The sequence below is a fragment of the Aplidium turbinatum genome, chromosome 2 (genome assembly GCF_918807975.1).
Source record: "Aplidium turbinatum chromosome 2, kaAplTurb1.1, whole genome shotgun sequence".
In the NCBI taxonomy this organism is placed as follows: domain Eukaryota; kingdom Metazoa; phylum Chordata; class Ascidiacea; order Aplousobranchia; family Polyclinidae; genus Aplidium; species Aplidium turbinatum.
The window spans coordinates 35,278,313-35,303,823 of NC_137473.1; the positions used below are offsets into that span (position 1 = coordinate 35,278,313).

A 25,511-nucleotide genomic window follows, 5' to 3' on the forward strand; every position below is an offset into this window, starting at 1 on the left:
GTTGGCGTCAGATAGAGCTGCTGCTTTAAGGAAGAAGGCTTTAAAACAACCTGAACTTCGTGATTTCCTTACTGACACCATGAAAGATCTTAAATCTAATGGCTATATTGAGCGTGCTGGTGAAGCAGGAAATGTCAAGGGATTTGAATGGTATTTACCATACTTTGTGACGTCACAATTAAAAAAGCGTATTGTTTACGATGGCAAGTCTGAATTTCGAGGAACTTGTGTTAATGATGTAATGTTTTCGTGTCCTGACTTCTTAAACTCTCTGGCAGATCTCTTGGCTAGATTTCGGCTTGAAAGGTTTGGTTTCATGGCCGATGTGATTAAATACTTTTTTCACATTTTGGACTCCAATTCGTAAGCCCAATTTTATTGAACTGCTTACGTACACAGGCAGTGCCGTTCGGATCGTGAACGAACGCCCTTTGGTACCTTTGAGTGACGACCCTAGGGACTTTACTGTCATCACCCCTGCCTCACTTTTGACCCCATACTTAGACCCATACTGTGCTGTTGGGCAACCACATGATCGTGACCAACTAAAAAGGGATTATCGGTTCAATTTGTCACTTTGTCAGCAGTTTTGGAGTAAATGGATAGATTTTTACTTGCCAGGTCTTCAGGGCCGGAAAAAATGGCTAAAAATGGCCGAGAATTTGGAGCCTGGTCAACTTGTAGTGGTAGGTTCTCTCCAAGACATTGGTAAACGTGGGAAGTATCAACTTGGGAGGGTGCATGAGGTAGTTCCACAAATTAGGAAAGGGAAGCCTGTGGTTCGTAGAGCTAAAGTTGCCGTCTGCAACTATGATGAGAGTACGGGGAAAGTGAAAGTAGACTATGTGTTGAGGGATATTTCGTGCCTCGCCCCCGTAAAGAACACCTAAGTGTTAGGGTTTGAGCCTGGTTTTGTCTGCGGTGGCCGATACTTGTCTGAGCCCAGAACGGTCGGTTATTATCGCAACAATTGTATATAGCGTCATTTTAGCGTGTACCTATGGTACCAATTTCATGTATCGTCGTATTATTTCTTATTGCTGTTCATTCTTTGCATGCCCTTTGTATTTGCGTATTAACTTAAACGTGAGTGATTCAAACAATTTGTGTATCATGTGTTTTTATTCATTGGCTCACAATTGTCGTCAATTCTTTTTTAGTTATGCCATGTCAGACTGTCATAACTAGGGGCCGCTATGTTCCAGACAATGGTTCACCTATTCAAACGTCATATAAACACCGTTCAAGTCTACTGAATATTACGTCATGGAAGTTGCTAGAAAATGTGCCAAAATTGCACCATCGTTCATAGACTTGTGTCAAACCTGTTTGGACTTGTTTGGGCCTGTTTAAACAGGAAATATTACATCAGCTTTAAACACCTGTTGGAATGACTTCATAATTGTCTTTCATTATTGCGTCACAGTAGGCCTACTGCATACGTGAATTTGAGATATTGCTATCTATTCTGGTCATTCGTAAAATGATTGTTTGAAAGTTGGCCGCACATTTAACTGTTGGCTTAGTGCTTGCTAGCTGGACAAAGGTTCCGTCTTTTATCCAAGTAATCTGTTCTGTAGTGACAGTTTTCAGTGGTGTACGGCGTTGCACCCCCCTCGTTTTCGATAGCCTCGGGCTAATTTTACAGGAATACACTTTTGAAAAGACGGTTCGAAAGAGTGTTTATTTTTCGGTCACCTACATGCAGACGAACGGATTTGGGAATCTTATGTTACAATTTTCCCACGAAGAGATTATGGTTTACCGCTGTGACCAAACATTCGCAAATCATTTGCAATGAATGCGATAATCTTTAAACTCACAATATTTCTTGTGAACTAATAGGCTATGTAGGCCTAATATGTGTTTTTTAGCCAAATCTCTCAATAGTTTGACCATTGGTCAGGCAGACCAATTCCGTATCAGTTTGGTTTGTGCATGGGCTACTATATGACTTCTTTGTTAAATTTCGAGTATTTTTGATTTTGCTACAGTGTTTATAAGTTATGATTTTTGTAGTCTGTTACGTCCTTTCCTATTGAGCTTTAATTTCACCATCGGAGCTGATTTTTCTTTGTCCAAAACAAGTAGGCTACTTTGGAATTTGGGGTCCAATGGTAAAACTTGCATATTTTTTTTTCGGTAGACAGAGGGTTTTAATCTTTATATTCGGACTGGGAATGCTTCTTATGAGAACTTAATCCTGGCATTTTTGCATACTTGTAGAGGCATTGGAGGAAAACACTCTAGCCCAGTGGTTCTTAACCTTTTTTCTATCAAGCCCCCCTTCAATAATGGTCATGAGCCTCGCGCCCCCCTAGATTTTAAATAAGTATCATACCAAAAAAATTGCATTTTTGTCTGTTTATTGTACACATCAGTGAGATACTTGACACTGCTTCTTAGCAACTAGATTTTTAATGCGAGGTTTAACTCCAAAGAGTGAACAACGTAAGTCTCCTTCAACTCTCAGCCTGTTTCTGTACTTGGTCTTGGTAGCAACGAGAGCAGAAAATGCAGCTTCACAAAGATACGTGGATCCAAACATTGTTAGAATTCGAAAAGCCCGAGTTGCGATAAGAGGGTAAACAGGAAGGTAATTGGCCCAGAACGGCTCAAGTTTCAGTTCTTTGAAGTCTTTTTTAGCTGTGGAGTTGAACTTCATCTCAAGAAACTCCTCTTGTCCTTCTTCGAAAATATCAACTACTTCGCATTGAAACGGATTTCTGATGAACTTCCAGGTTTCACGCTTTTCATCCAGATCTGGAAAGTATTTGATGAACTCCGCTTTCAATTCATTAAAGTGGATTTTTATTTGTTTCTTCAATTCAGACTCAAAGTTACCATCTTTGAGATCAGAATCCAAGTTACTGAAGCTCGCTGGATTTCCTTGTTCAATTCGACTCTTCCAGAGGTCAAGTTTAGCTATAAAAGTTCGAATGACGTCATGATGCTTAATGATGTTGATGTTTTTCCCTTGATGCTAAAGGTTGAGAGTATTCAATGCTTCGCAGATAAATCCAAATAAATACAATAAAATACAAAATATGACAAACAGCATAGGTCCTAGGACATTAAAGTAATTAAAAAAAATTGAAATTGTTGTGGAGCTCGCGCCCCCCCCTGAGAGAGGCTTCACGCCCCCCTGGGGGGCGCGCCCCCCTGGTTAAGAACCACTGCTCTAGCCTATATTAAAAGAATACGCTGTGGCTTTTTCAAGTTCCCCTACAATTATTCCGGCTCGCGGGTCGAAAATTATTCTATGCACCCCTTGTCAACGCTGCTGGCAATGTCAGTGAAGTGTTCTCGGCTATCTTTTAGAACTCACTATTAGCACAATTACAGGCATACGGCTACGTTTTGTCGAAGGCTTACTTTTGTTTCTGCCTTGAAGTAAATGTAGGTTTCTAAAAACTTCAACATAGTATCACGTAAGTTTTTTCAACCCCCTCCCTCGATGGACATTTTCTGCCTACGCCACTGAGTAGAACTATAGTAAAAACGTAGCAGTTTTAAGCTTGAAAAAATTTTTACATTTTTTTTGGAAAATTAGCCTATTTAGCAAAAGTTACACCAAAAACCGGGTCCAAACAAACAAGACCAATTTATTTGTTAGATTCAGCCCCGAGCATTTCACAGTTTCCTTAACTTTTTCAGTAAACCAGGATCAGCTAACAAAATTATAAAATTGCTTGCACGAAATATGATTGAAATTGTACACAACCGCCAAGATGCTGAAAAACACTGAACTAAGAAGCTGTTTGTTTTTCGTTGCACCATTGTTGCTGCATCACAGATAAAATTTGTTCCCATTTGCATCTACATAAACTCATAAACTGTCAGTTAGTACCCATGTGCCACAATTTCTTTTGCAATAATAGGGCAAAGGCAATGTTATGCTTATTGCACTTTTGGACATTCTTTGCGATTCAGTTCATTTAACAAAGTAGCAGAACAGCTGAGTTGGTGATCAGCAACGTTTACAAGCGTTAAATTTCGGTCAGCGCTCTTCAACTTTTTTGTCATCGTAAAACCCCTGATATCCTTTCACTTTTGTCACGGAACCCCCATTTAATTAACATTTAGATTAAAACCGTAGGCTGACGTTCAGGTTTAATGGCATAACAATGAACAAGTGACGCAACAACTATTAATGTATCTCTTTCGGCTTTGCTTAACTAACTGGCCTAGCCTACTTGGAGTGTGAATTGTGAAATGTGAATGCGGATAGTAAACTAAGAATTCACATTGAGGCACCAATATACTGAAGCAACAAATCCATTCTCTATAAAAATAACAAATCCCCACGAAACCATTGTTCTTTTTTGTAATTTTTAAGGCATACTCTCATACGGTTGTTGCCAGTGTAATAATGATAATGTTATGGTTAATTAATTGTGGCTTTGCAACTGCTAAGGTCTTTTAGCGACCCGGGTCATTTTCAATTTTGTATCATATTTAGGATGTTATCACATTATTACCCGGCTTGTCTTTACTGGGTTATGCAAAAAAAAAACCGTAGCCTATTGTTTTAAAGTCTTCTGTATGACCCGACCTGAAATCGATCTCAGATCTATCAGCACCAAAGCCTAAGGGCGAAGACGGTAACCACTCGGCCACTGAGCTAGTTTCTGGGGGGGGGGAGGGGGCGAAGTAGCCAAGTGCCCCTACGCTGCTGGTTGCATAATCTCTAACCAACCAGAAAAAGTAAATGATCCTGAAAAACAATATGATCCTGAAAAACAATAAAACTTTCAGTTTTCATAGACTGATTAATAAATTGTAAGATAAGCTCATACTTAGCTTGATCAATTCAAAGCACTTTTGTCCAACAACATCACGTCACGTGCCAATTTATTCACTGTGCAATTTGCCAAGGGATTTGAATCAACTCGAGTGACATTATCGGTTCTGGTCTCAGCCAATCACAGCCATCACACGTAAGCATTACCACATAACAGAGGAAGTATATAAAGAACCTCATGAGGTCGACGCCATCTTTTTCAAAGTTGAAACGCTGCGTAAAGCTGTGGTTCAAACAAACTTGGTGTGATATTTCGAATATTAAACCTTTTCCCTCTTCTCTTCAACAAACAAAGAAATCATGGTACGTATTTTTTTGATATTTCTATTGTTTAAAGCTGATTAAGTCATAAAGAAATGAGAAGCGAGTTTACGCGTATCAGCAGTTGTTTTGTTTTATCTGCACAGCAATTCTTAATTTCTAATTTGGTTTTATTTACAAATGTTCCTAACATTAGTTGTTTTGTTGTGAAATCAGCTGCTTGGAAGTTTTTATTGAATATTTACTCCAGAAAACCCTACAACTAGTGAAATATACGAGATGTTGGAAGGGTTTTTGCTGAACATGCGGCACAATTGCGTATTACTACCCATTTCAGTGTGTCGTTTTTTTAATTTACTTTTTACCTTGTATATGTATATGGTTAAACTCTTGAGTGCAGTCATTTCTAACAATCGAAACATGGGCGTGGCAGTATGTAGGCTACTGTGTATCAACTTGGCTACAGTGTCGCGTCCATGCTTTCGTGATACATCTTTTCGACTGCAATTATGACGTTCATGCATCACAGCGCAGATTCGAAAGACTGGCTCATGAAATTATAATTAGAAGCTTTTGTGAATAGAGCTCGTCACGAACAGCTGCATGCAGTAGGCTACAAACAAGTGAAAAGTGAACCAGCCGTAGAATGCTGTAGCGTGCATGGGATTATATCTAAAAAAACACGTGATCTAGATTAAAATTCTGCACATCCAAAACACAGCAGCTGTGCGCTGTCAAAATTTAACACAGCGATTCGCAAAATACATAAAAACATTGTTAGGCAACGTTAAATCTATGTGATCTGATTTTTTTCAACTGAGATGAGAAATGGCGCGCTTTTGATAACGATTTCCTGTTGTTGCCAGTTCCCGCTGCTGCTCAATACCCTGAGGCCCATTTTTTTCGACTGGCATACATTTTGTGACAACGCCGTAATTAGTTTCTTGACTGCACTCATAAACAAATGTGCTTGATCTTTCATTCGGTTTGGCTGGTATCTCATAGCATTTTTGCGTAAATGAAAAAGCCAACACGCAATATCGAAATGCATTTTGTATGTCGTTCTTGATCCTTCAAAGCCTGTCTGTTTATTCCTTTAATATGTGAAGTGGTTGCGGTCATGCTCAATCTTCATCGTTCGCGTTTTATTGCTTCTACTTTCCTGTAAACGCCAGTTCATATTTCCTTTGCAAGGACGTTTCATTAAAGACAATGGACATCCAGAAGTTTAATTTATTTTTATCAGCAGGCCTGTTATGTTACAGCGTGAATGTATCTCAATCCATGTCGGCCAAGCAGGAGTGCAGATTGGAAATGCCTGCTGGGAGCTTTACTGCTTGGAGCACGGCATCCAACCTGACGGACAGATGCCGAGTGACAAAACTGTTGGAGTCGCAGATGACTCTTTCAACACGTTCTTCAGTGAAACCGGAGCTGGAAAGCACGTTCCTAGAGCTATAATGGTTGATCTGGAACCGACTGTAGTGGGTGCGGAGGCTGGTGTATGGTTTAATTAGCATAGATGCATAACCCTCAATCAGCTTCAGGTCCTTATCCTGTCAAATAAACTATTATGGAATCTATGAAAGGAAATATATTTAGTTTACATTTTAAATCACTCAGCGTAAGTTATGTCGACTGTAATCGTGATTTGAATATAATATAGGCTTATGCAATACATAGTGTGTATTATGCAAATCAAACATAATTTTGTATGTTTCAGACGAAATTCGCACTGGTACATATCGCCAACTTTTTCATCCAGAACAACTAATCACTGGTTCCGAAGATGCGGCCAACAACTACGCTCGTGGTCATTACACAGTCGGTATGTAGACAAACTACCATGTTCAGTTTGTCTGGTTTTTGGATGGCAGGAGTAAAAAAAAAAGAAAAAAAATGGGTGTAGTTTTGCATCTCGATCTAAATTCATTAACTTGTCCCATCGTCAAGACATGGTACTATTCAAAATTAGCATTTATGAGGAATGAGCGTTGCTCTACAAAATGTAAAAAAAGTCCTCTCAAAAAATCTTTGTAGCCTACGCCACTGACCATGTTTGAAAGTTCTACTTCATGTGTATCCTCACCACAAACAAGGCTGTCAAAACAATCAACGCCATTGTATGTTATTGTGCGGTTTCACATTTGCAGTTTGGAAAGCTTGAAAAGATTTACATTGTAAATCAGGACAACTCGGTTTTTAGTCGTAGCTGGTAGATTATAATGTGAACGTGCCGACAAAAAGTACTGAACATCATCAGGGTTGTCACAATATTTTATTTTTTATTTAAGTGATGAATTTAGTTTTGACACTGAACAGTGAAAATTTAACAATCAGGGAAGTCGATGATCGATCAAGTCTTAGACCGAACACGTAAACTTGCCGACCAGTGCACTGGGCTTCAAGGATTCTTGCTCTTCCATTCCTTCGGAGGAGGAACTGGTTCGGGATTTACATCTCTTCTCATGGAGCGATTATCCGTCGATTATGGAAAAAAGTCGAAACTCGAATTTGCAATCTATCCTGCTCCACAGGTATAGTGTGGATTCTCAGCAGTAAGCATTGATACACGGACGTTAACATTTTGTGACTGCGATACTTCCATAGTTTATTTAAAAGACTGAAGCTATTTTGTAATTTCATGATTTTAGCTTCCTCAGAGGGGTGAACAGTCATCATTCATCAGGTTATTTTTAATGCAAAGTTCCAGCTGTAAACCTTCCAGTATAGGCCCTGATTTGTTTGGGTTTGTGTTGGCGCTGCGGTTTTAAAACAAAATTTCAGATTTTTTATTGCTTTTGTAGGTGTCCACTGCCGTTGTTGAACCATACAACTCGATTTTGACCACCCACACCACACTGGAGCACTCTGACTGCGCGTTTATGGTCGACAACGAAGCTATCTACGATATTTGTCGCAGAAACCTCGACATTGAGCGGCCAACGTACACCAACTTAAACCGCCTAATGGGTCAAATCGTGTCTTCAATCACTGCCTCTCTGCGATTTGATGGCGCTCTCAATGTCGACCTGACCGAGTTTCAAACTAACTTGGTCCCGTACCCTCGCATTCACTTTCCTTTGGTGACGTATGCTCCAGTTATCTCCGCTGAGAAAGCTTACCACGAACAGCTTTCGGTTTCCGAAATCACTAACGCTTGCTTCGAGCCAGCCAACCAGATGGTGAAGTGCGATCCTCGCCATGGAAAGTACATGGCCTGCTGCATGTTGTACCGAGGAGACGTTGTGCCCAAGGATGTCAACGCTGCAATTGCGCATATCAAAACGAAACGAACCATTCAGGTAAAGTTTATGAAGTCAAATAAATCTTCACAAATTTTCGGGTCAATGCAGCTTACCTCCAATCCGATATGCAGTATACACGACACGACTATATACTAACGTGTTTTCATTGGAACTCGCTTGGATTTAAGAGCATCTGGGTAACTTTGACCGCTACCAGTAGTCTAGTCTTGTGGTCATGTTAATTTTTAATGCTATATCGCAAGGAAAACAATTTTGTTCATAAATATTACATTTCCAGTTTGTAGATTGGTGTCCCACTGGTTTCAAGGTTGGTATTAACTACCAACCACCAACTGTTGTTCCTGGAGGAGATCTGGCCAAAGTGCAACGCGCTGTTTGCATGTTGAGCAACACAACTGCTATTGCTGAGGCTTGGGCACGTTTGGATCACAAGTTTGACTTGATGTACGCCAAGCGCGCTTTCGTGCATTGGTAAGTAAATCAGACACTGTTTCCCCAGCAAACATTATTTCGTTGTTTTATTTTGGATATGGACAGCTTTGTCTGACGCAAATAAATAATAATTCGACCGTTTTCGCAAAAAGCAACCTCAAGAACCAAGTTTTAAGCTTTTCCTCTTGTTCCTTGCAACTTGACAAAATATGCATGCCATTATATTCTGCAGGTATGTGGGAGAAGGAATGGAGGAAGGTGAATTCTCAGAAGCACGTGAGGATCTTGCCGCTTTGGAGAAAGATTATGAAGAGGTTGGATTGGACTCCACGGACGGAGATGAAATTGAAGATGAAGACGAATATTGAGTTTACACACAAATCTGTTGGAAAATTTAGCCGTCAATTTAATTTTTGTTAACCAACCTTTGGATTTCAGGCATAAATTACAAGATGTGCAAAAACTGTGCTTGTATGAATCTGCAAGAACTGCAGTAGTTGTAGCCGTCGTTAACGCACATTTGACCTGGCAACCCTGATCCATGGGATCAGTGGTTGCACCAACAATATTGTCATACGAATTGGTGATTGAGCGGTTAATGTTTGAAGTGCTGATCTAGTGAGTCTAGCTGCAAAGAGGCAACCGCTTTTGAAAAAAAGACGTCCCGGATTTGAGTGATTAGATTTAAGTTTGCTACGAAAATTCAGCATCGTGGTGGTTCATTAGGGGATATTTAGTAGGCTATCAGATCTAGACAACACTTGCAACAGTTAATTTCATGCTTTTAGTGCCTTTTGCAAGCGCTGGGAAATGTTTCTGAATAATTCGCTAGTGCCACCAATGTGAATGTGTGACAAGCTGTTTTCCAAAGTAACTTCAATCATAGAGGATAACAGAAAGAGAAAAGTTTTAGTTTGAAAGTTGTTTTTGAACTTTTTATTGTAGTTCACAGGAGGTTGATTCTGAGCAGATATACTTTAAAATTCAATTTATTTTTCTTTGTCAGAATGCAAAAGAAATGATATTGTGAAAAAGAAATACAGTAACAAAACCAACATAAGGAAAAGGTGGCAAAACCTTAATGGTTTAAGACGTGCATGAAAGGATCCAATATTGCGGTATATGCATCAATAAATATAATTAAGCACGGCCACCAAACCTGATACTTTAAAATAAGCTGATGAATTAGTTAATCAGTCGCCTCCTCGTTCCTGGAACAACTGGAGCGCCAATTCTTAAAGCAATGAGAACACGACTGAACCCAACAACACCACAGAAACAAACTAATATACACAGTTGAAATTACGTAACGGACTATCAAAACAAGGACTATTTACAGATTTTATACAGAAATAAAGTGTTCGCAGCAACGACATTAAGTAGCCTAAATATTGCAGAACAAATGCATAATATGGCAGCTCATTATCAAGATAAAATAGTTAAAAAAAGCTCTGTTTTTTTAAATTAATTTCCTGCGCATGTAAGAGCATAAGAAGCATGATGATACAGCAGCGTGTTTTTGGTATTTCTAATAAGAGTTGAATCATCTTTTATAGCGTCAATGAGGGATGGAGTGTTTTTGGTATCGCTAATGAGAGGTGGAGATTCTTTGATAGTGCCGATGAAGGATGTAGTGTCTGAGTTGTTTCAAGCATCTTTTTCCAAACCAACCTAAATAAACTCGAGAAACATTCACAGAAGCCCTTTGATTTGTTCCAAGAACCCAGTTGGCCTAACAGTTCATTTTCCATTGATTCAACGTCTGAATAAAACTTTTGAATGTAATGTAACCGCAAACCAAACGTGGTAGCCTATAGGTTTCATCGAAAGTAACTATGTTTGCAACCGATTGGTCAAGTTCAACTTCGGTACGGTAGCCTAGCTTCCGGCCAGCAAAAATTGTCATTTTTACATCGTTTCAACGTCGCCAGACGAAACATTTACAAAAGCCATTGGATTTGTTCAAAGAACCCAATTAGCCTAACAGTTCATTTTACATTGATTCAACGTCTGAATAAAACTTTTGAGTGTAATGTCACCGCAAACCAAACGTGGTAGCCTATAGGTTTCATCGAAAGTAAATTTGTTTGCAACCGATTGGTCAAGTTCAACTTCGGTAGGGTAGCCTAGCTTCCGGCCAGCAAAAATTGTCATTTTTACATCGTTTCAACGTCGCCAGACGAAACATTTACAAAAGCCACTGGATTTGTTCAAAGAACCCAATTAGCCTAACAGTTCATTTTACATTGATTCAACGTCTGAATAAAACTTTTGAATGTAATGTAACCGCAAACCAAACGTGGTAGCCTATAGGTTTCATCGAAAGTAAATATGTTTGCAACCGATTGGTCAAGTTCAACTTCGGTAGGGTAGCCTAGCTTCTGGCCAGCAAAAATTGTCATTGTTACATCGTTTCAACGTCACCAGACGAAACATTTACAAAAGCCACTGGATTTGTTCAAAGAACCCAATTAGCCTAACAGTTCATTTTACATTGATTCAACGTCTGAATAAAACTTTTGAATGTAATGTAACCGCAAACCAAACGTGGTAGCCTATAGGTTTCATCGAAAGTAAATATGTTTGCAACCGATTGGTCAAGTTCAACTTCAGTACGGTAGCCTAGCTTCCGGCCAGCAAAAATTGTCATTTTTACATCGTTTCAACGTCGCCAGACGAAACATTTACAAAAGCCATTGGATTTGTTCAAAGAACCCAATTAGCCTAACAGTTCATTTTTACATTGATTCAACGTCTGAATACATTGAATCACCCAGTTAGCCTATAGTTTTTCTCTACATTGATTTCACGTCTGAATAGGTTGATTCTATGTAAAAAAGAACTGATTTGCTGACTGGCGCGACGCGCTTGTAAATGCAATGGGTCGTTTCACCGATCAGTCGCAAAACCGATTTGCACCCAAAATTTCAAAGTGCGTTCCGATAGCCTGGCAACACATTTTTTCATTACCATGGCAACAAGAGGAGGAGGAAAATTCCTCCAAATTGCTCCAAACGCTGGCATTAAGAGTGTTAACCTTGTGCTTCGTCGTGCAAGCCTCTTGGGCCGAGGGTCTACTCAATCCTTTTACCGCGCCTGACTCAAGATGTTTCCGGACTATACTGGAAGGCTACTAGAGAGCAGCCATCAGTTTTTAGTTTCATCATCCATGACACGCAGACCTTCCACTCTGTTAGATGGTTTGAAGATGGTACAATCATTGATGATGTGGTCTGCAGTCTGTTCCTTGGCACCACAATCACAGGAGGAGAAAGAGGCAGATTCCCCATTGGTGCATGGATGAACGGAAAACCTCGACACCCGTACGAAGACAGTTAAGGCGCACCCATGCTTGCCTTGGTAGTGTCAGGCCGATGGGGCATGTGTCGGCGTCGTGGATGAACGAATGGAGTCTGGTGGTACTTGACTTCCCTTCAGAATTCCATTTAGCCTATAGTCCACCCAAGTAGCCGCAGAGATAAAGTTTATCTGCTTCGTTGATCAGAAATTGAGCGACTGGCACGAATGGTTGTCTTGATTTCAGTCGACGGGGGTGCTGGTTTGAGAGAGCAGAGATCTTGTGGTGGAGAAGATGGTTAGGCTCTAGACCTCTAGTGCCTGTCGGCTAAGAAACAGAGTGGCTTCTTCGCGACGAAGCTCAGCCGGTTGGATGCCAGCGAGAATGGCAAAATTGTCAAATGGTGTGGGACACAGGCATCCGGTCACTGTACGTAGGGCGCTGTTTATGGCAGTGTCGATGTTATGGCAGTGAGCACTGCAGTACCAAACAGGTGCACAGTACTCTGCTGAAGAGTAGACAAGGGCTAAGGCTGCTATACGCAAGTGTCAGCACTCGCCCCCCAGCTGGAGCCTGCCAGGCGCTTGAGTAGTGCAGCGCGGGATGTCATTTTCTTGCGCAGTGACACCAAATGTTGGCGGTATGTGAGCGATCTGTCCAGTATCACCCCAAGATATTTTGGTTCGGGGCAGAAGGACAGAAGTTTTCCATTGTAGCTCACGATCAGCTTCCCGATTGTGTAAGTGGAAAGCTGCCGCCAATGTTTTGGTTTCGCTGAGTTTCAGTCGCCAGTTCTGGAGATAAGCTGAGAGAGTTTTCATGCCCTGCCTCAAGGTGTCTTCCAGGCTATATAACCGTGGGCTTAACTACTGTAGCCTATACTGCAATCGAAAGTATAAATTTTATTGTAGCCTAAGTTACCAAATTGTACGAAACTCAGCACATCAAAGACTATATGATTGTATTTATTTTTGCAATACAAGTTATATTTATGGTAGGTTTAAACCGTTTTGCGACCCACTGTGGATGGTCTCGCGACCCAAGTTTGCGTCGCGACCCATTACACCATGTAACAAAAAATTAGTTGTGTCAAGTTTTTAGCATTTTTTGAAAGATATTGCTGATTAAAACATGTTTCTAGCAATTTTTTTCCACAAGTGTCGTTTAAAAAATATTTATTTAAGGTTTTTGAACTTTTAGTACCCTGTTTCTCAAGCTCTTAATCTAAATTCCTTATAAGGTAGGTAAAGTGTGACGTCATAGTAGCTATCATTTTAGCTTCATAACTGTAGCTTGTATCATAACAATGATCTTTGTTTGGTCATAGTCGCGGAATAGAGCAAGTACAGAAATTTCAAGTTGTTTTTATTTACTATCAATGTAATCAGAAAATATAAGTTAGAACTTAAAATGTTTCAATCATTCGTTGTTTCTTACTGTGTTCTGTAAAAAGCTCTAGCCTAAATTGCAGATAAGTTGGGAATTGGATCATCACGTGAATGCAAACTTTCTACTGATTTACTAAATTTTAAATTTGTGCATCCCAGTGGATCATCAGTTGAATTATAGGAAAATTTGATGAAAAGTTTAGGAACGAAGCTTTGTTTTTGAATTTCTACTGATTGTTTTAAAACTTTTTGCTATGTCTGTGGTCTATCCACAGTGGTCTATCTATAGACTATATTAGTAACCACATCAGACTATAAGCGAAATGTGCAATGAAACAAAGCTAGAAGCAAAGCTTTTATACATATGAAATGTTTTTTGGTATGGAAATTAGTGACTAAATTGACCAAGTTAAAAGCTGTGCACCTTATGTGATCTGCAGAACACATCGGTCCAATTTAGATGCCTGACTAAGGAAAAACGACATTTGATACTACAGTATTTGCTATTTCAAGAGTTTGGAGAGAACCTCAAAATCATACAGAAGACCGTTGTTGTTATATGCTTGACAGTTCACGGTTTAGAAAAACAAAAAACCGACATGACATTGCATATTCTTCCATATTATGTTCTATTGCACCTGTTTCGCATAGCAGACAGCAGCTGAGTTGCCAATTCTCAAACCCTCGAACAAAAAAACTGCATAAGACAAGGTAGTGCCTCAAGATATAGAAAAAGTCTCTCATGACGAATTCAACATACCTAATGCAGACATAAATTCAGAATTTTGGTAATAGGCTCAACGAAGCAATAATTATTAACTTTTGGAAACAATGTGATGAAAGAATATGAAAAATGGTATGTTTCATGTCCATAAAAATGCATTTCCTGCACTCCCATCTTGATTGTATTAGTAATCCTTGTATGGGTGATTGGTGGAAGCAGAAAAGATGGTGAACTGTTTCATCTTATATGGAAAGAAAATATTTAGGGCAGTGGATTTGCAACATGAAAGGGGGGGGTGTATGGTCGGCAATACGAGAGAAGATTTCTCAGTGTATAGACGCAAGTCACACAAATGTGACCACTTTTGAAGTGTTTTCATCTTTGCATGATGCATATATGGCTTATATTTGCAAAATATTTTTAGTGTTTGCATGCTTACACGTTTAATAGAAAACTATGCTGGTTAATACAGACAATCTCTGAGTAAAACTAACAATCATAAAAAGTGACATTTTATCAAAAGTAAGGACACTTCAGATTTTTTTTTTCTATTTTGGTGATTAGTTTGAAGTAACAGAACACAATACATAAAAAATTTTCCGCAACTAAAGATTTTCCAAAATTTTGTTACATGGTGTTATTTGCGGACCCCTGAAGAAGAAGAAGTTCTTTTATTTTGGATCATCAGCACATGCGAAATAACAAAACAATACAAGATTACAATGTGAGCTAGGTTGTTTGCTGATGACGATGGGAGTGACAGAAGGACCGAACTGGTCATCGAGTCTGCCACACCCGAGTGGTGTCATGGCTTATTTAAAATGGAACGGTGTCGAAGTTGAACGCAAATATTGATTGATTGATATATTGATTAATTTGATTGATAGATATATATTATATACAACATAAAAAAAATACACATACGAAATTTAGCAGTGCAATATACAAAAAAAACAAAAAAAAAAACAGAACTACTAGAAATGATGCAAAAATACAAAATGGCATATACAATATACATACAACACAGCATACTGGTAAGACAAAAGCAAATATACAGTAATTAGCGAGATACGGTGAGAATAAGTAGAAGCAGTTTGATGGTACTATAGGCTATCATTTACTTATACTCAGACATTAAGTGCAGTGTAGTTGTAGGCCTAAAGCAAGTATACGGGTAGTTGACTTAACAAGTAACCATGAGCATGCAATTAGTATCAATGACTGATGCTATTCGCGCAGTCCAGGTTATCATAACAAGATTTATTAAACTACTATCGGTGCCTATTGTCATTTTACGGTAAACAGAGATTATTTACGACAAACAGAAGCCCTTCTATTGTCAGACGTATTAAAAACCTCTCATGGTGGTGTTGAGGGCAGTGTCCATATGTCATAAGATTACAGCACAGCAGCTTTTCCAACAGAGTCTAGTCAGTTTGCTTTGCAGTGCTGTAAACTCACCACCCTGGGTAATATATTCCCACTGCGTGATAGGTTGACAAAGTTTTAGAAACAGCGGTTGAAAACCAATAATATTTTGATAGTAATAGAAAAAAGCATTTTTCACTGCTAGATTTATCAATACATTGTTGTGCTGGACAGCTTGTAGGTACCAGTGGCGTAGGAGCATATGCTGCCGCCCCTGGCTTTCGTTGAAAATGCCGCCTTAAGTAGGCTAGACTGCAGCAAATTTTAAAATAGTTTCATGTTCAAGCAATCTTTTCAATAAAAATAATTACAAATAATGTGCCGCGTCTCAGAAGTTCTATATTGCTTGAGAAAGAAGCCTCAGCGTTGAGGCCAAAATTAAAGACAAAAAATGGACAACAAATGTATTAGGCAAATAAAAGCTTAATAGCCGCCTCAAAATTGAACTTTTTGAGCCTTCGCCAAAGCAAAATCAGCGATAATATCTTCAAAATCAAGTTTTTGAACGTAGTCTCTTTCTATAGGAAGAATCGATAGAGCTGATAGCCAATCATCATTCATGGTAGAACGTAAATACGACTTTATCATTTTGAGGTGTGCTAGCTGTCTCTTTGTAAATCATTTTCTTGTTTTACTTATTATTTATTTTTGCACTACTTCATTTCTCGTGCTGTGTGAACTGTGCAGCCTCATTTTACCGCCCCCTTGCAGCCTGCCGCCCCTGGCGCAGAGCCAGAACCGCCAAGTGGCTGCTACGCCACTGGTAGGTAGGCCTACGTAGACTTACTGGCAGTATCCTTGACAGGGGGTCCAGGGAATAATTTTAGACCCGGGGCCCTCCATGATTATAGGGGCCCGGACTCTTGCAGAAACCACCACGTACTCTTTGGATAAAGTGAACGTTTCATGATTGGGGGCCGAAGATCTCACTGATAGGCTACCAGGCCCACATTATCCTCTCAACGGCCCTACCTACAGGTATTAGCCATGGCAATGATATCCTGCACCACACGCATTCATTCAAATCTTGCCTTATTATTACCATAGGCCTACTGTGATACTGTATACTATTTCAGAAATGTATTTGGTATTTGCATTAATTGGTAGTAAGCTTCTGAGCAGCCGACTAAGTGTGTAGGCGATACCATAATGTCAAAACCCAGATCGATGAGCATTGCTGAAACTATTGATCAACTATTTCAAGACGATGATAGGAAACTCCACCCCTCTCCGATACCGCAGTCACCCGCATGCCATCAAGACCATTTTCATATCTTCTTCTCTACATTTTTCATCATTCATGATCGTCACTTTAATATCATGTTTAAATAATAATTAGTGTATATTCCTGAATCCATCAGTTATCGATTGATATATTAAAACTGCGCCACTGTCGTTGCTGCAAACACTTCACTTCATTTTATTTAAACACGAAACACTGTAGGGGAAGGTCGGGACCCATGATCATGGTGGGAGCCATAACCGCCCCCGTTTTTTATAATATAAGATATTCTTTTTGCATTTTTTGACGTCATCATATTTTTTATGCTTGAATAACTTTCCCACAATCCTTTGGTCAAAATTGTACTAAAAATGAAGGTGCAATGAAGATTTATAGGTTTTGGGTTAAAAAAGTAAATTTTTTTGACTGAATGTGTTTTACTATAACTCATTTGTTATGCAAGAAATATTCATGAATTTTTTTTTAATGGTAGGTGATGTATTTATGATGAGATTAAGCTGAAAGTTTTTTAGATAGCAATGTTAGTTTTTTTTCAGCTGTTGTTTCATTTCTGAAAGATCAGGTAGGGAGCCTTGAGTCACCTTGTGTTGAGACCTGCAAGCCATGACAAGTGCCTGTGATAGTAGATGTAAAAGTGTCATAAGACATCATTTTTTTGCTTTTCACACCTTTCCATTAGGATATATCACAATTCTGACTTTTGTTTTGTTTGCAACTATTAATTATGCTATTTCACATGAAAATTCTGATAACTCATCCCAAGAAATCATTTGAAAATTCTCCATCGCTTATTTCAAAATTCAAAGCTTGGAAGCTGGCTTGAAGATTGATTTGACACATAAATAATACAACTATGTTTTAGAATTGTATTTTGATATGGTGAAGTGATTTCTTTGCTAAAATACTACATTTTTTGGCTTATCGCAATTGTGGCTTATCGCTCCCGACACGTGTCTTAATCTCTCCCCACATGTGGGGTGCGATAAGACGCTTGGCGCGTGTTTATGTTTTTAAGCGTAAATTAAACATTCGCTGAAATAATAACTTGTGCTTTTGCTGTAGAGTAGGTAGCACTACATGTCATTGCAAAACCAATTTTTAGAGAAAAATATTGAGAAACGTAGAAGATATGCATCTAAAAGAAAAAAGTGGCTCACAGGTCCCGACCTTCCTACATACTTTTTTTTGTATAATAAGCTCATCGTACCTTTATTCTTAAATGCTCTTATTTTTGATTTTTCTTTTTTTGTGTGTTGGTTGTAAGGTTCAGTCGTCACCGCATGGGTTCATCAACTGTCAGACCTCCAGTTGCTTTAGGTATGTGGAGGCGACTGATTCTTTCAACTAATTCATCTATTTTAAACTGTTAGGTTTGGTGGCCGTGCTTAAATTTGCTTTCATCGACGTATCTTTTAAATTTACATCGCATGCACGTTTTAAACTTCTTTGGTTTTGCCGCCGTTTCCTTTTGTCGGTTCTATTCCCGTAAACTATTGGTAACTTATCATTGCTGTTGTTTTCCGACAAAGAAAAATAATTGAATTGAATGATGTTCCAAATCATGCAAGTGATTTAGAAAATGAAGAGTACAATGATAGTAAGTTTTCAAGGCCCAGTGGTAACCAGTTACCATATCCTCATAAAATGGTCCATCTTGCAGCTATACTTACTCACAATGGCAACAAGGCAATTTGAACAAACAGCAAAAAGAAAGCAGACTGCAAGTAATAAGCTTATTATTGTCCAAGTTCCTAAGAGGACTTGTCGTAGGCTACTGCAGACAAGACTGTATTATAGTAGGCCTATGCAAACTTTGCTCAACAGCTGAGCATGACAAGTGAAGCAAAATGTCTTACAGCACTTGCAAAGTATCACTTTGCATTGTATCTTGCTTTGCTAAATTTCATAAAAAATAAAGCAAGGTTTCGTGTTTTTTAAATGAGTTGACAGTCTTTGTGTTTTTGCTTGATTTTCTTGAAAACGAGCTTTAGCACAAACCGTAGGCAAGATATGACCATTTAGCTACAGGCATTAGGCAGTGGTAAGAATATTCCCGGGCGTTTTCGACATGCACCAACGTGATAATAAAAAGTTTTGGCACGGTTTTGATATCTAACTAAGCTCACCAACATACATTTTTTTCAAAACATACATCACGTGACTACCGCCTATTAAAGGGTTAGAATATGAGCAAGGTCGATCTACGTCTGACAATTTTGCCATTGATTGGTCGCTTCAAGTACCAATAATGACTACGCTTGTTTGAAGAAGCACGCTTTGTATGTCTAATCAGTATAATCCCCAAGGCTACAGTGATTCTGCAGACTCTAACTCTAGCCTTAACTTTACAAGAATGCAAAACTACCACGATGCAGCTTTCTCAGTCCGAGGAGTAAGATTCCCACTACCAATCGCTACTTCCAGACAGGCATATGATCATGAGGCTTATCAGGGAGTGAAGCTTTCACCCGAAAATAAACAGTTGTCCAGCACCTCAGTCGTCCAACAGTCAATACCATACGCGTTTCTTGAAATGGAAGAAAGGGTTAACATGAAGAAACGTCTTGCAAAAGGGCGGTGCTGCAGATATTTTAAACAACGATGTTTCCAATCAACAAGATTTTTATTCATCACAAAATACTTAATAACGATTTGGCCGAGTGGTTATAATACGAAAGTCTTTATCTTTGTGTTTCATCATTATCCTCATTTGTGGATGAATGCCATATCGCCACTTGGTTTTGAACTTATCCTTAAACCATTGAGGCATTCTCTTTGGTAAATGAGGATTTCTTGATCTGATTTGACCGTATTTCTGTCCGATCAAGTGATAAAATCCTCCACGCTTTTTCTGTCGCCTTTCTTCCATTCTCCTAAAATCAAATCGTCATTATTGCAGCATTGAAAAAATAAATAAATACAAAAACATACTTGAAGAGCCGATAAAACAAAAAAAGATTTCATGAAATATCCGACAAGTTATTTTTCACCAGCATAAGACTAGAAATTTATTAAATCAAGATGAAGCTTATTTGATAACTTAAATATGAACGATTGAAAACAAAAAACTTGCTGTTAAACTTACAAATGCCATTCTTCTAATTTCGGAGTGAAATAAGCCATATCTGCAGGAAGATCAGATCCAAAATCCTTTTGCAACTCTCTGGGAATTAAATGTTCTCGATATTTGTAGAAGTACGTGTGCCCCAGGGCGTTTTTTCGCCATTCACCTGTGGAGGAAGCAATAAAAAAAACATTCTAAACTATTTAAAATACAGTAGTAAGCCTACGTCAAAATTTACAATCTAATTCTAGCAACATGAGTTCAATAACCGTTTGAATACAAAGGTGGTCTTGCAGAAAAAAATGCACAATATTTCCAAACAAAAGAAAAGACCACAAAAATATTAGAACAAAAAAGAAAGAAAATCTTCTCACAGTATGGATGGATGGTCATTTTATTTTTGTTTGGATGCGAAACGCCGAAACGTACATAAAACAAAAACGTACAGTGTGCATCCAATGAGAGAGTGCGAAAGACCGTAGCCCTGAAGGCGTAGGAGGTCGTCGAGTCTGCATTCTCTCGTTCAAATAGTTATACGTAGCAGTGGCTTATACAGGGCAACGTCTGTCCCAAAACTTTTACGGTTAAGTAACCAACAAGTCTTATAGAGAAGAGAGAAATAACCACCCTCGACTTTCTACCGGATCAGTAAGAGGTTGCAAGATCAGACGACGACACGGTAAATTATGTAGGATGATGTACTCAAAAATAAGTTTTAGAACTTGACCAGAGGCAAACTTCATCACAAACTCAACTTTAGCATGACATCAAAATTTGAGGCGCTAAGCTTCTGGAGATTTCCTCATACTAAGATCATGATTTTCAACTTTATTATCCTTATTTGGAACAAACTACATCTGTACTGTGGTGAGAAGGCACACATAAGTCAAACATACGATTCTGGTTCGACTCTCCGCTTCAACTAGCTGTTGAAAAACACTGCTTCCCCAAGGTTTAATAAATCGGGTAGGCGTAGTTGAAGGCGGCCAAGAGAAGAAACTGACCACCCTACTCGGCTGTGTACCTTATCGTTTCTTTCCCAGATGCTTGGTATCAAATTTAGGAACCAGCTTTGCCTTTTCCGTACCACTCCTCTTCCAAGACGTGATTGTCAAGCAGATGAAGAAAAAAAACTACAACGGCAGTTTCTATTAATTATGAACAAAGCTTTGTTATTATGGTAGTTTCTCCATGAAGTAAAACCCGTCCAACATCTCTGAAGAGAAGATCCACCCTTCTGATTTTGTATAATAAACATGGTCGTTTTGTTTGTGATGAAGCTGTTGGTATTTAGGGAAACATGATGATATGATTCGTTCTTTTTCTTTCAGTCTTACGGTTGCTGCCCCGGCCGAGCCGGTTTCACTGCAAACCATTCTTCTTTTTTCTCCAACTCAACATTGCACAATGCACATATTGCACATGCCGTTCTCTATAGAATTTATTCAACTAAACTTCGGTCTTCCTTTACCACCATTTACCTCATGAAACAATTCATCCTTTTGACCGAATTCTTTTCATCCTTTTGTAACACATTCCAACTCAACCATGATCGTAATTTCTCTTATGCGACTTCTGTGATACATTGGTGCAATAGCGATTAGCGACCATAGTTAGTAGTTACCTCCTATCTTATCTGGAGTCCCATGCTGCAGCATGTTGATGCTTTCTTCTCGCTCGTCAATTACATCTCGTACATTGCTCATCGATTCGGCCACCTAAGAAGTTGAAGTACAAAGTGAAAAAAACGTAAACAAAAGATGACCATACATAAATACTTCGTAAAGCACTTTAGTTCCATCCGCTGGGAAAGCACAAGGAGCACTTCAAATAGCATGTATGACAATATTTTTGTCTTTAGTACTCCAATACGATAGTACCAAATCTTTTTTTTTGTATTTATTTGCTTCAGATATGCACACAATTACACATCCACATGGAATTAAATGAGAAAAAAAAGAGGAAAAATACATGTACAGAGGAAAGAATACAAAGACCTCAATCTTCCTAATACAACAATTATACACACACAGGCAACATCATAAAATTTTGATCTTAGATAGACATCAGTATTTGGCAGGGTACAAATTAGGTTATTTTCGGAATTCGTTGTCTGAGCAGCGTAACAGAAAATTATACACATTTTGTCTCAAAAGAGCACCGATAATTAGATCACAACGAACTTGGTGAGTGCTCACAGTTTCATATCTACTGTATGTAAACCAAACACTCATCTATATGCCTTATTGCAGGCACCTTCATAACGTTTTCTGTCAATGTACAGTATAACGTCAGGGTTGAAAATATCTACTGAAAATCCCTGTTCAGAGCTTTTTGAAAATTTGAATCGTTACGGCTCTTAAAAAAACATCCAATGGCTGTATTCACTTTTCAAATTAAATCTCTTTATCGCTATTCGATAAGCTGTAATTGATTGATTAATTATTGAATGCTTCTAAACTTATACCTGGGTCCTGGGTATTATGTGAGTGTCCATATCCTGCCAGCTAAGTTTTGTTGAGTTTTCATGATTGGAAGGCATTTGTTGCAAAATTAGCTTTTTATTATGACGTAATCACATCAGGTGTTTTTAAACTACATTTTAAGTATCCACATCCACTGACTTTTTTTGCTTTTCACTGCTATTTTAGCATTAAATGGAAATAGCCGCGTTTCCTTTATCGACTCCCAACCCTGCATAATGCAACATGACGTTTTTGACAAATGAGTAAAATATGACACGAAATCGAACTTGATACTGCGTTGCATAAGTCCAATCTTAATACTTTGTCAAGTCGGTCAGCCCCCGGCATAGCTTCGTCGTGGTTCAGGCAGTACAACTCCAGCGTGTTTAACATGTTTCTTTCTTTTAGCAGTAAAAACCTAAAAATACAAATTTAACGGTATAATATGACAATTTTCCACAATTAGCTCCTTTGTTGTGATGATGTGAATACATTTGTTGTGATGCTATTTTTAAAACTACAGTTAGGAAGTTGAACGAATACATTTGTGCAATTGTAAATAGCAAGACGACGAAATGACAATGGCTATGAACCCATCTGAAGTTCAATTAAACGGGTAAGAATTTAACGAGTTAAAATTAGGCTATGTGGCTGTTTCTACAGGTCTACACTCTACAGCCCACAAGTAAGTTGTAGCCCACTGTTTAGCCAGCAACGGTTTACTTAAAAACGATTTTTTAGCTAACAAAAGATTTTCCAAAAGTATGAGTCAGATATAAGAAACATTTCACTGCATTTACATACCTAGCCACCCTCTAGATTCTAGAATGAAATAAATTCAGCAGTTGATGGAAGTCCATCAAAGAAAAACATCCGACTACATTGCTGTAGAGTGTAGAAGCACATTTCCATCTCTACTGTAAAAAATGTACTCACCAAAGCTTTTGAAGATCGACAATACTTTTTCGACGCAATAAATCTTTTGACCATGCCATTCCTGATTTAATTTTTTGCTTTCCACGATTCTTGGGATCATCAAAAAATTCGTCCAAACTCAAGTGCCGCGTTGTGGTGTGAAAACTTTTTTTGTTATTGTGAAAAAGTACAGAAGAACTTGTTGAGGGTGAAATTATCGCAGAAGATCTAAAAACCAAGACATGAGCAAGATATTTTAATAAAATTCAATATTATGGGCCAGTTTTATTCTGCCTTTATACTAAAGCTGCCTAGGCACTGTGTTATCGTTTCTTCCACAGTAGTTAGACAAATTAAATCACATGAGCCAAAAAATGAACTTTGATACCATATATATATGCATACCTATTTGACTTAATTTTGTATTTTCGACCAACACTGAAGTGAGATTTGGATATTTTAAATTACATTTCATTCATACATGGGAGTACTTTTACCAACAAAAATACATTTGTGGTGTTTACTCTATCATATAAAAACACCACCCAAACAGTAAATACAGTGCTATACAAAATTGTATTCAAAAACTTATTAAGTACATTTGAAGTTTGTACAATTTTCAAATGCCTTTTGTTTGAGTGTTGTACGAAATGTTATTTAGTGTATGGAGATTTGCAAAAAATAAACTTAATACTCTAAAAATCAAAAAGATATGATAAAACTTAAATTGATAGGCTAAGGAAATTTGAACAAATTAAGGTACCGTATAATAATGTTTATTTTTCATAGGTTCAGTTTTCACAAAAAATAGAATAAAAAATACCAACCTGCATTTTAGGCAAAAATGTAGAAGTTCATAAGATACAAGCGACTTTCGCACCAGAGGTACAAATAAACTTGCCATGACCCTGGTTGGTTAATGTCACAAACAATTATTATTTATATAATCATTAAATTATGTCAGTCATACTGTATGAGCTATGTTGTTTAGAAACACTGCAAAACAGCAACAAATTTAAACCACCAACTAGATCAAACCGTTTGAGTAAAGTTTTGTTCAGTTTTACAGGATTGATCGGTTTAAACCGAGGCGGTTTAAACCGCCCGGTTAAAACCTGGTTTAAACCGGACAGTTTTGACCACCTATTACTGGTCAAAACCCCTTTAGTGTATGAATCAACAATCAAGTTGCCTTTCAATTGAATTAAAAATATTACCCTACATGTTTAGTAATGATGTTCATTGTTCAACTATATTTTGTTTTGATTAACAAAAACCTAAATGCTGGATTTGGAACAAAAAATATTCAATTTCTCCGTTTATTTTTGATATTTCAATCAGTTGGTTATTTTAATTATTGAGAAAATTCAAATTCTAAAAATAAGTTTCTGATGAACCAAAAAATGCTTGGTAGAACGATGAACAATTTGCACAGCCAACTGAAGTACAAGAATTTATTCCAACAAATTTAGAGGTTAATAGAGGTTACAGTTACTTTAGAGAGCATTGCATTAAGAATAAATGCAGGACCAAGCAATGGTAAATTACGACCATTCAATACATAAAAATATTTTTCTGGGTTTTGACCAGTTTAAACCTAGTTTTCACAGGTTAAAACCGCTTAGCTTAGTGGTCAAAACCAGTTTTGAACACTTAAGAGATCAGCCCTGCACTGCAGTTGTAACAGACTGAAAAAATGTTGTCAACTAAACATCTGTAAATCAAAAACACACAAACAAAAGATTTGTCAATGAAAGAAGGCTTCCACGTCTTTTAAGCGCAGACAGTTAGGCGTCGATCAAATAGGCACACACACTGTGGTGCCCGTTCATTTAGGTGCTATTCCTAGTGAAGTCTGCAGATTGTATCAGCTCAGCTATGGCAAAACCTAGTCAGGGTTTTGACAGAAAACTAAGCTACTCTTCTCTCAAGCCTACCACCCGCTTGAATATATAGGCTATGGTATATTTTTTTACTGGTGTTTAGTGTAGTTATTATTTGATTTATATAACTAAAAGTGAACTCAGTCATGTTCGAAAACTTGAATAATTTATTGATAAAGCTTTTGCCGATGCAACTTGGACTGACAACAAATAAATGCCGAACACGCCCATTAAAAAAACAATATATTTTTCTGTTCAATATAACATTTTGTGTGAAAAGCATTGACGATTTAAGCAGATTTCACTCACAGTTAAGCCATGACATATTTTTCTGTTT

General features: G+C 38.1%; 2 protein-coding genes and 1 pseudogene across 3 annotated transcripts; 1 reads left to right on the forward strand and 2 right to left on the reverse strand.

Annotated features, from left to right (window-relative positions):
- Positions 1-1,754: 1,754 nt before the first annotated feature.
- On the reverse strand, positions 1,755-3,423 carry LOC145788528 (zinc finger BED domain-containing protein 5-like). The gene is made up of 3 exons (XM_082600289.1): positions 3,376-3,423; positions 2,487-2,983; positions 1,755-1,767 (listed from the first exon to the last, which is right to left on the reverse strand). The coding sequence occupies exons 1-3, from the start codon at positions 3,421-3,423 to the stop codon at positions 1,755-1,757; spliced, it is 558 nt and encodes a 185-aa protein (XP_082456415.1).
- A 1,553-nt stretch (positions 3,424-4,976) lies between these two features.
- LOC145765413 (tubulin alpha-1 chain-like) lies at positions 4,977-9,230 on the forward strand (annotated as a pseudogene). The gene is made up of 7 exons (XR_014288565.1): positions 4,977-5,107; positions 6,331-6,553; positions 6,789-6,893; positions 7,406-7,602; positions 7,873-8,370; positions 8,612-8,805; positions 8,999-9,230. The product of XR_014288565.1 is annotated as a tubulin alpha-1 chain-like (transcript).
- A 10,221-nt stretch (positions 9,231-19,451) lies between these two features.
- On the reverse strand, positions 19,452-24,283 carry LOC145764768 (large ribosomal subunit protein uL29m-like). Its single transcript, XM_082576435.1, has 6 exons — positions 24,119-24,283; positions 23,313-23,519; positions 22,698-22,794; positions 21,536-21,629; positions 19,933-20,077; positions 19,452-19,720 (listed from the first exon to the last, which is right to left on the reverse strand). The coding sequence occupies exons 1-6, from the start codon at positions 24,193-24,195 to the stop codon at positions 19,489-19,491; spliced, it is 852 nt and encodes a 283-aa protein (XP_082432561.1). The 5' UTR covers positions 24,196-24,283; the 3' UTR covers positions 19,452-19,488.
- Between the last annotated feature and the right edge of the window lie 1,228 nt (positions 24,284-25,511).

Coding starts and splice junctions, on each gene's coding strand:
- LOC145788528 (XM_082600289.1), bottom strand. CDS start 3,423: ATGTTGAAGTTTTTAGAAACCTACATTTACTTCAAGGCAGAAACAAAA. Junction 2,984..3,375: donor ACTTCAAGGCAGAAACAAAA/GTAAGCCTTCGA, acceptor CTCAACCTTTAG/CATCAAGGGAAAAACATCAA.
- LOC145764768 (XM_082576435.1), bottom strand. CDS start 24,195: ATGGCAAGTTTATTTGTACCTCTGGTGCGAAAGTCGCTTGTATCTTAT. Junction 20,078..21,535: donor GACTCCAGATAAGATAGGAG/GTAACTACTAAC, acceptor CTTCCTCCACAG/GTGAATGGCGAAAAAACGCC. Junction 19,721..19,932: donor AAATTAGAAGAATGGCATTT/GTAAGTTTAACA, acceptor ATTTGATTTTAG/GAGAATGGAAGAAAGGCGAC.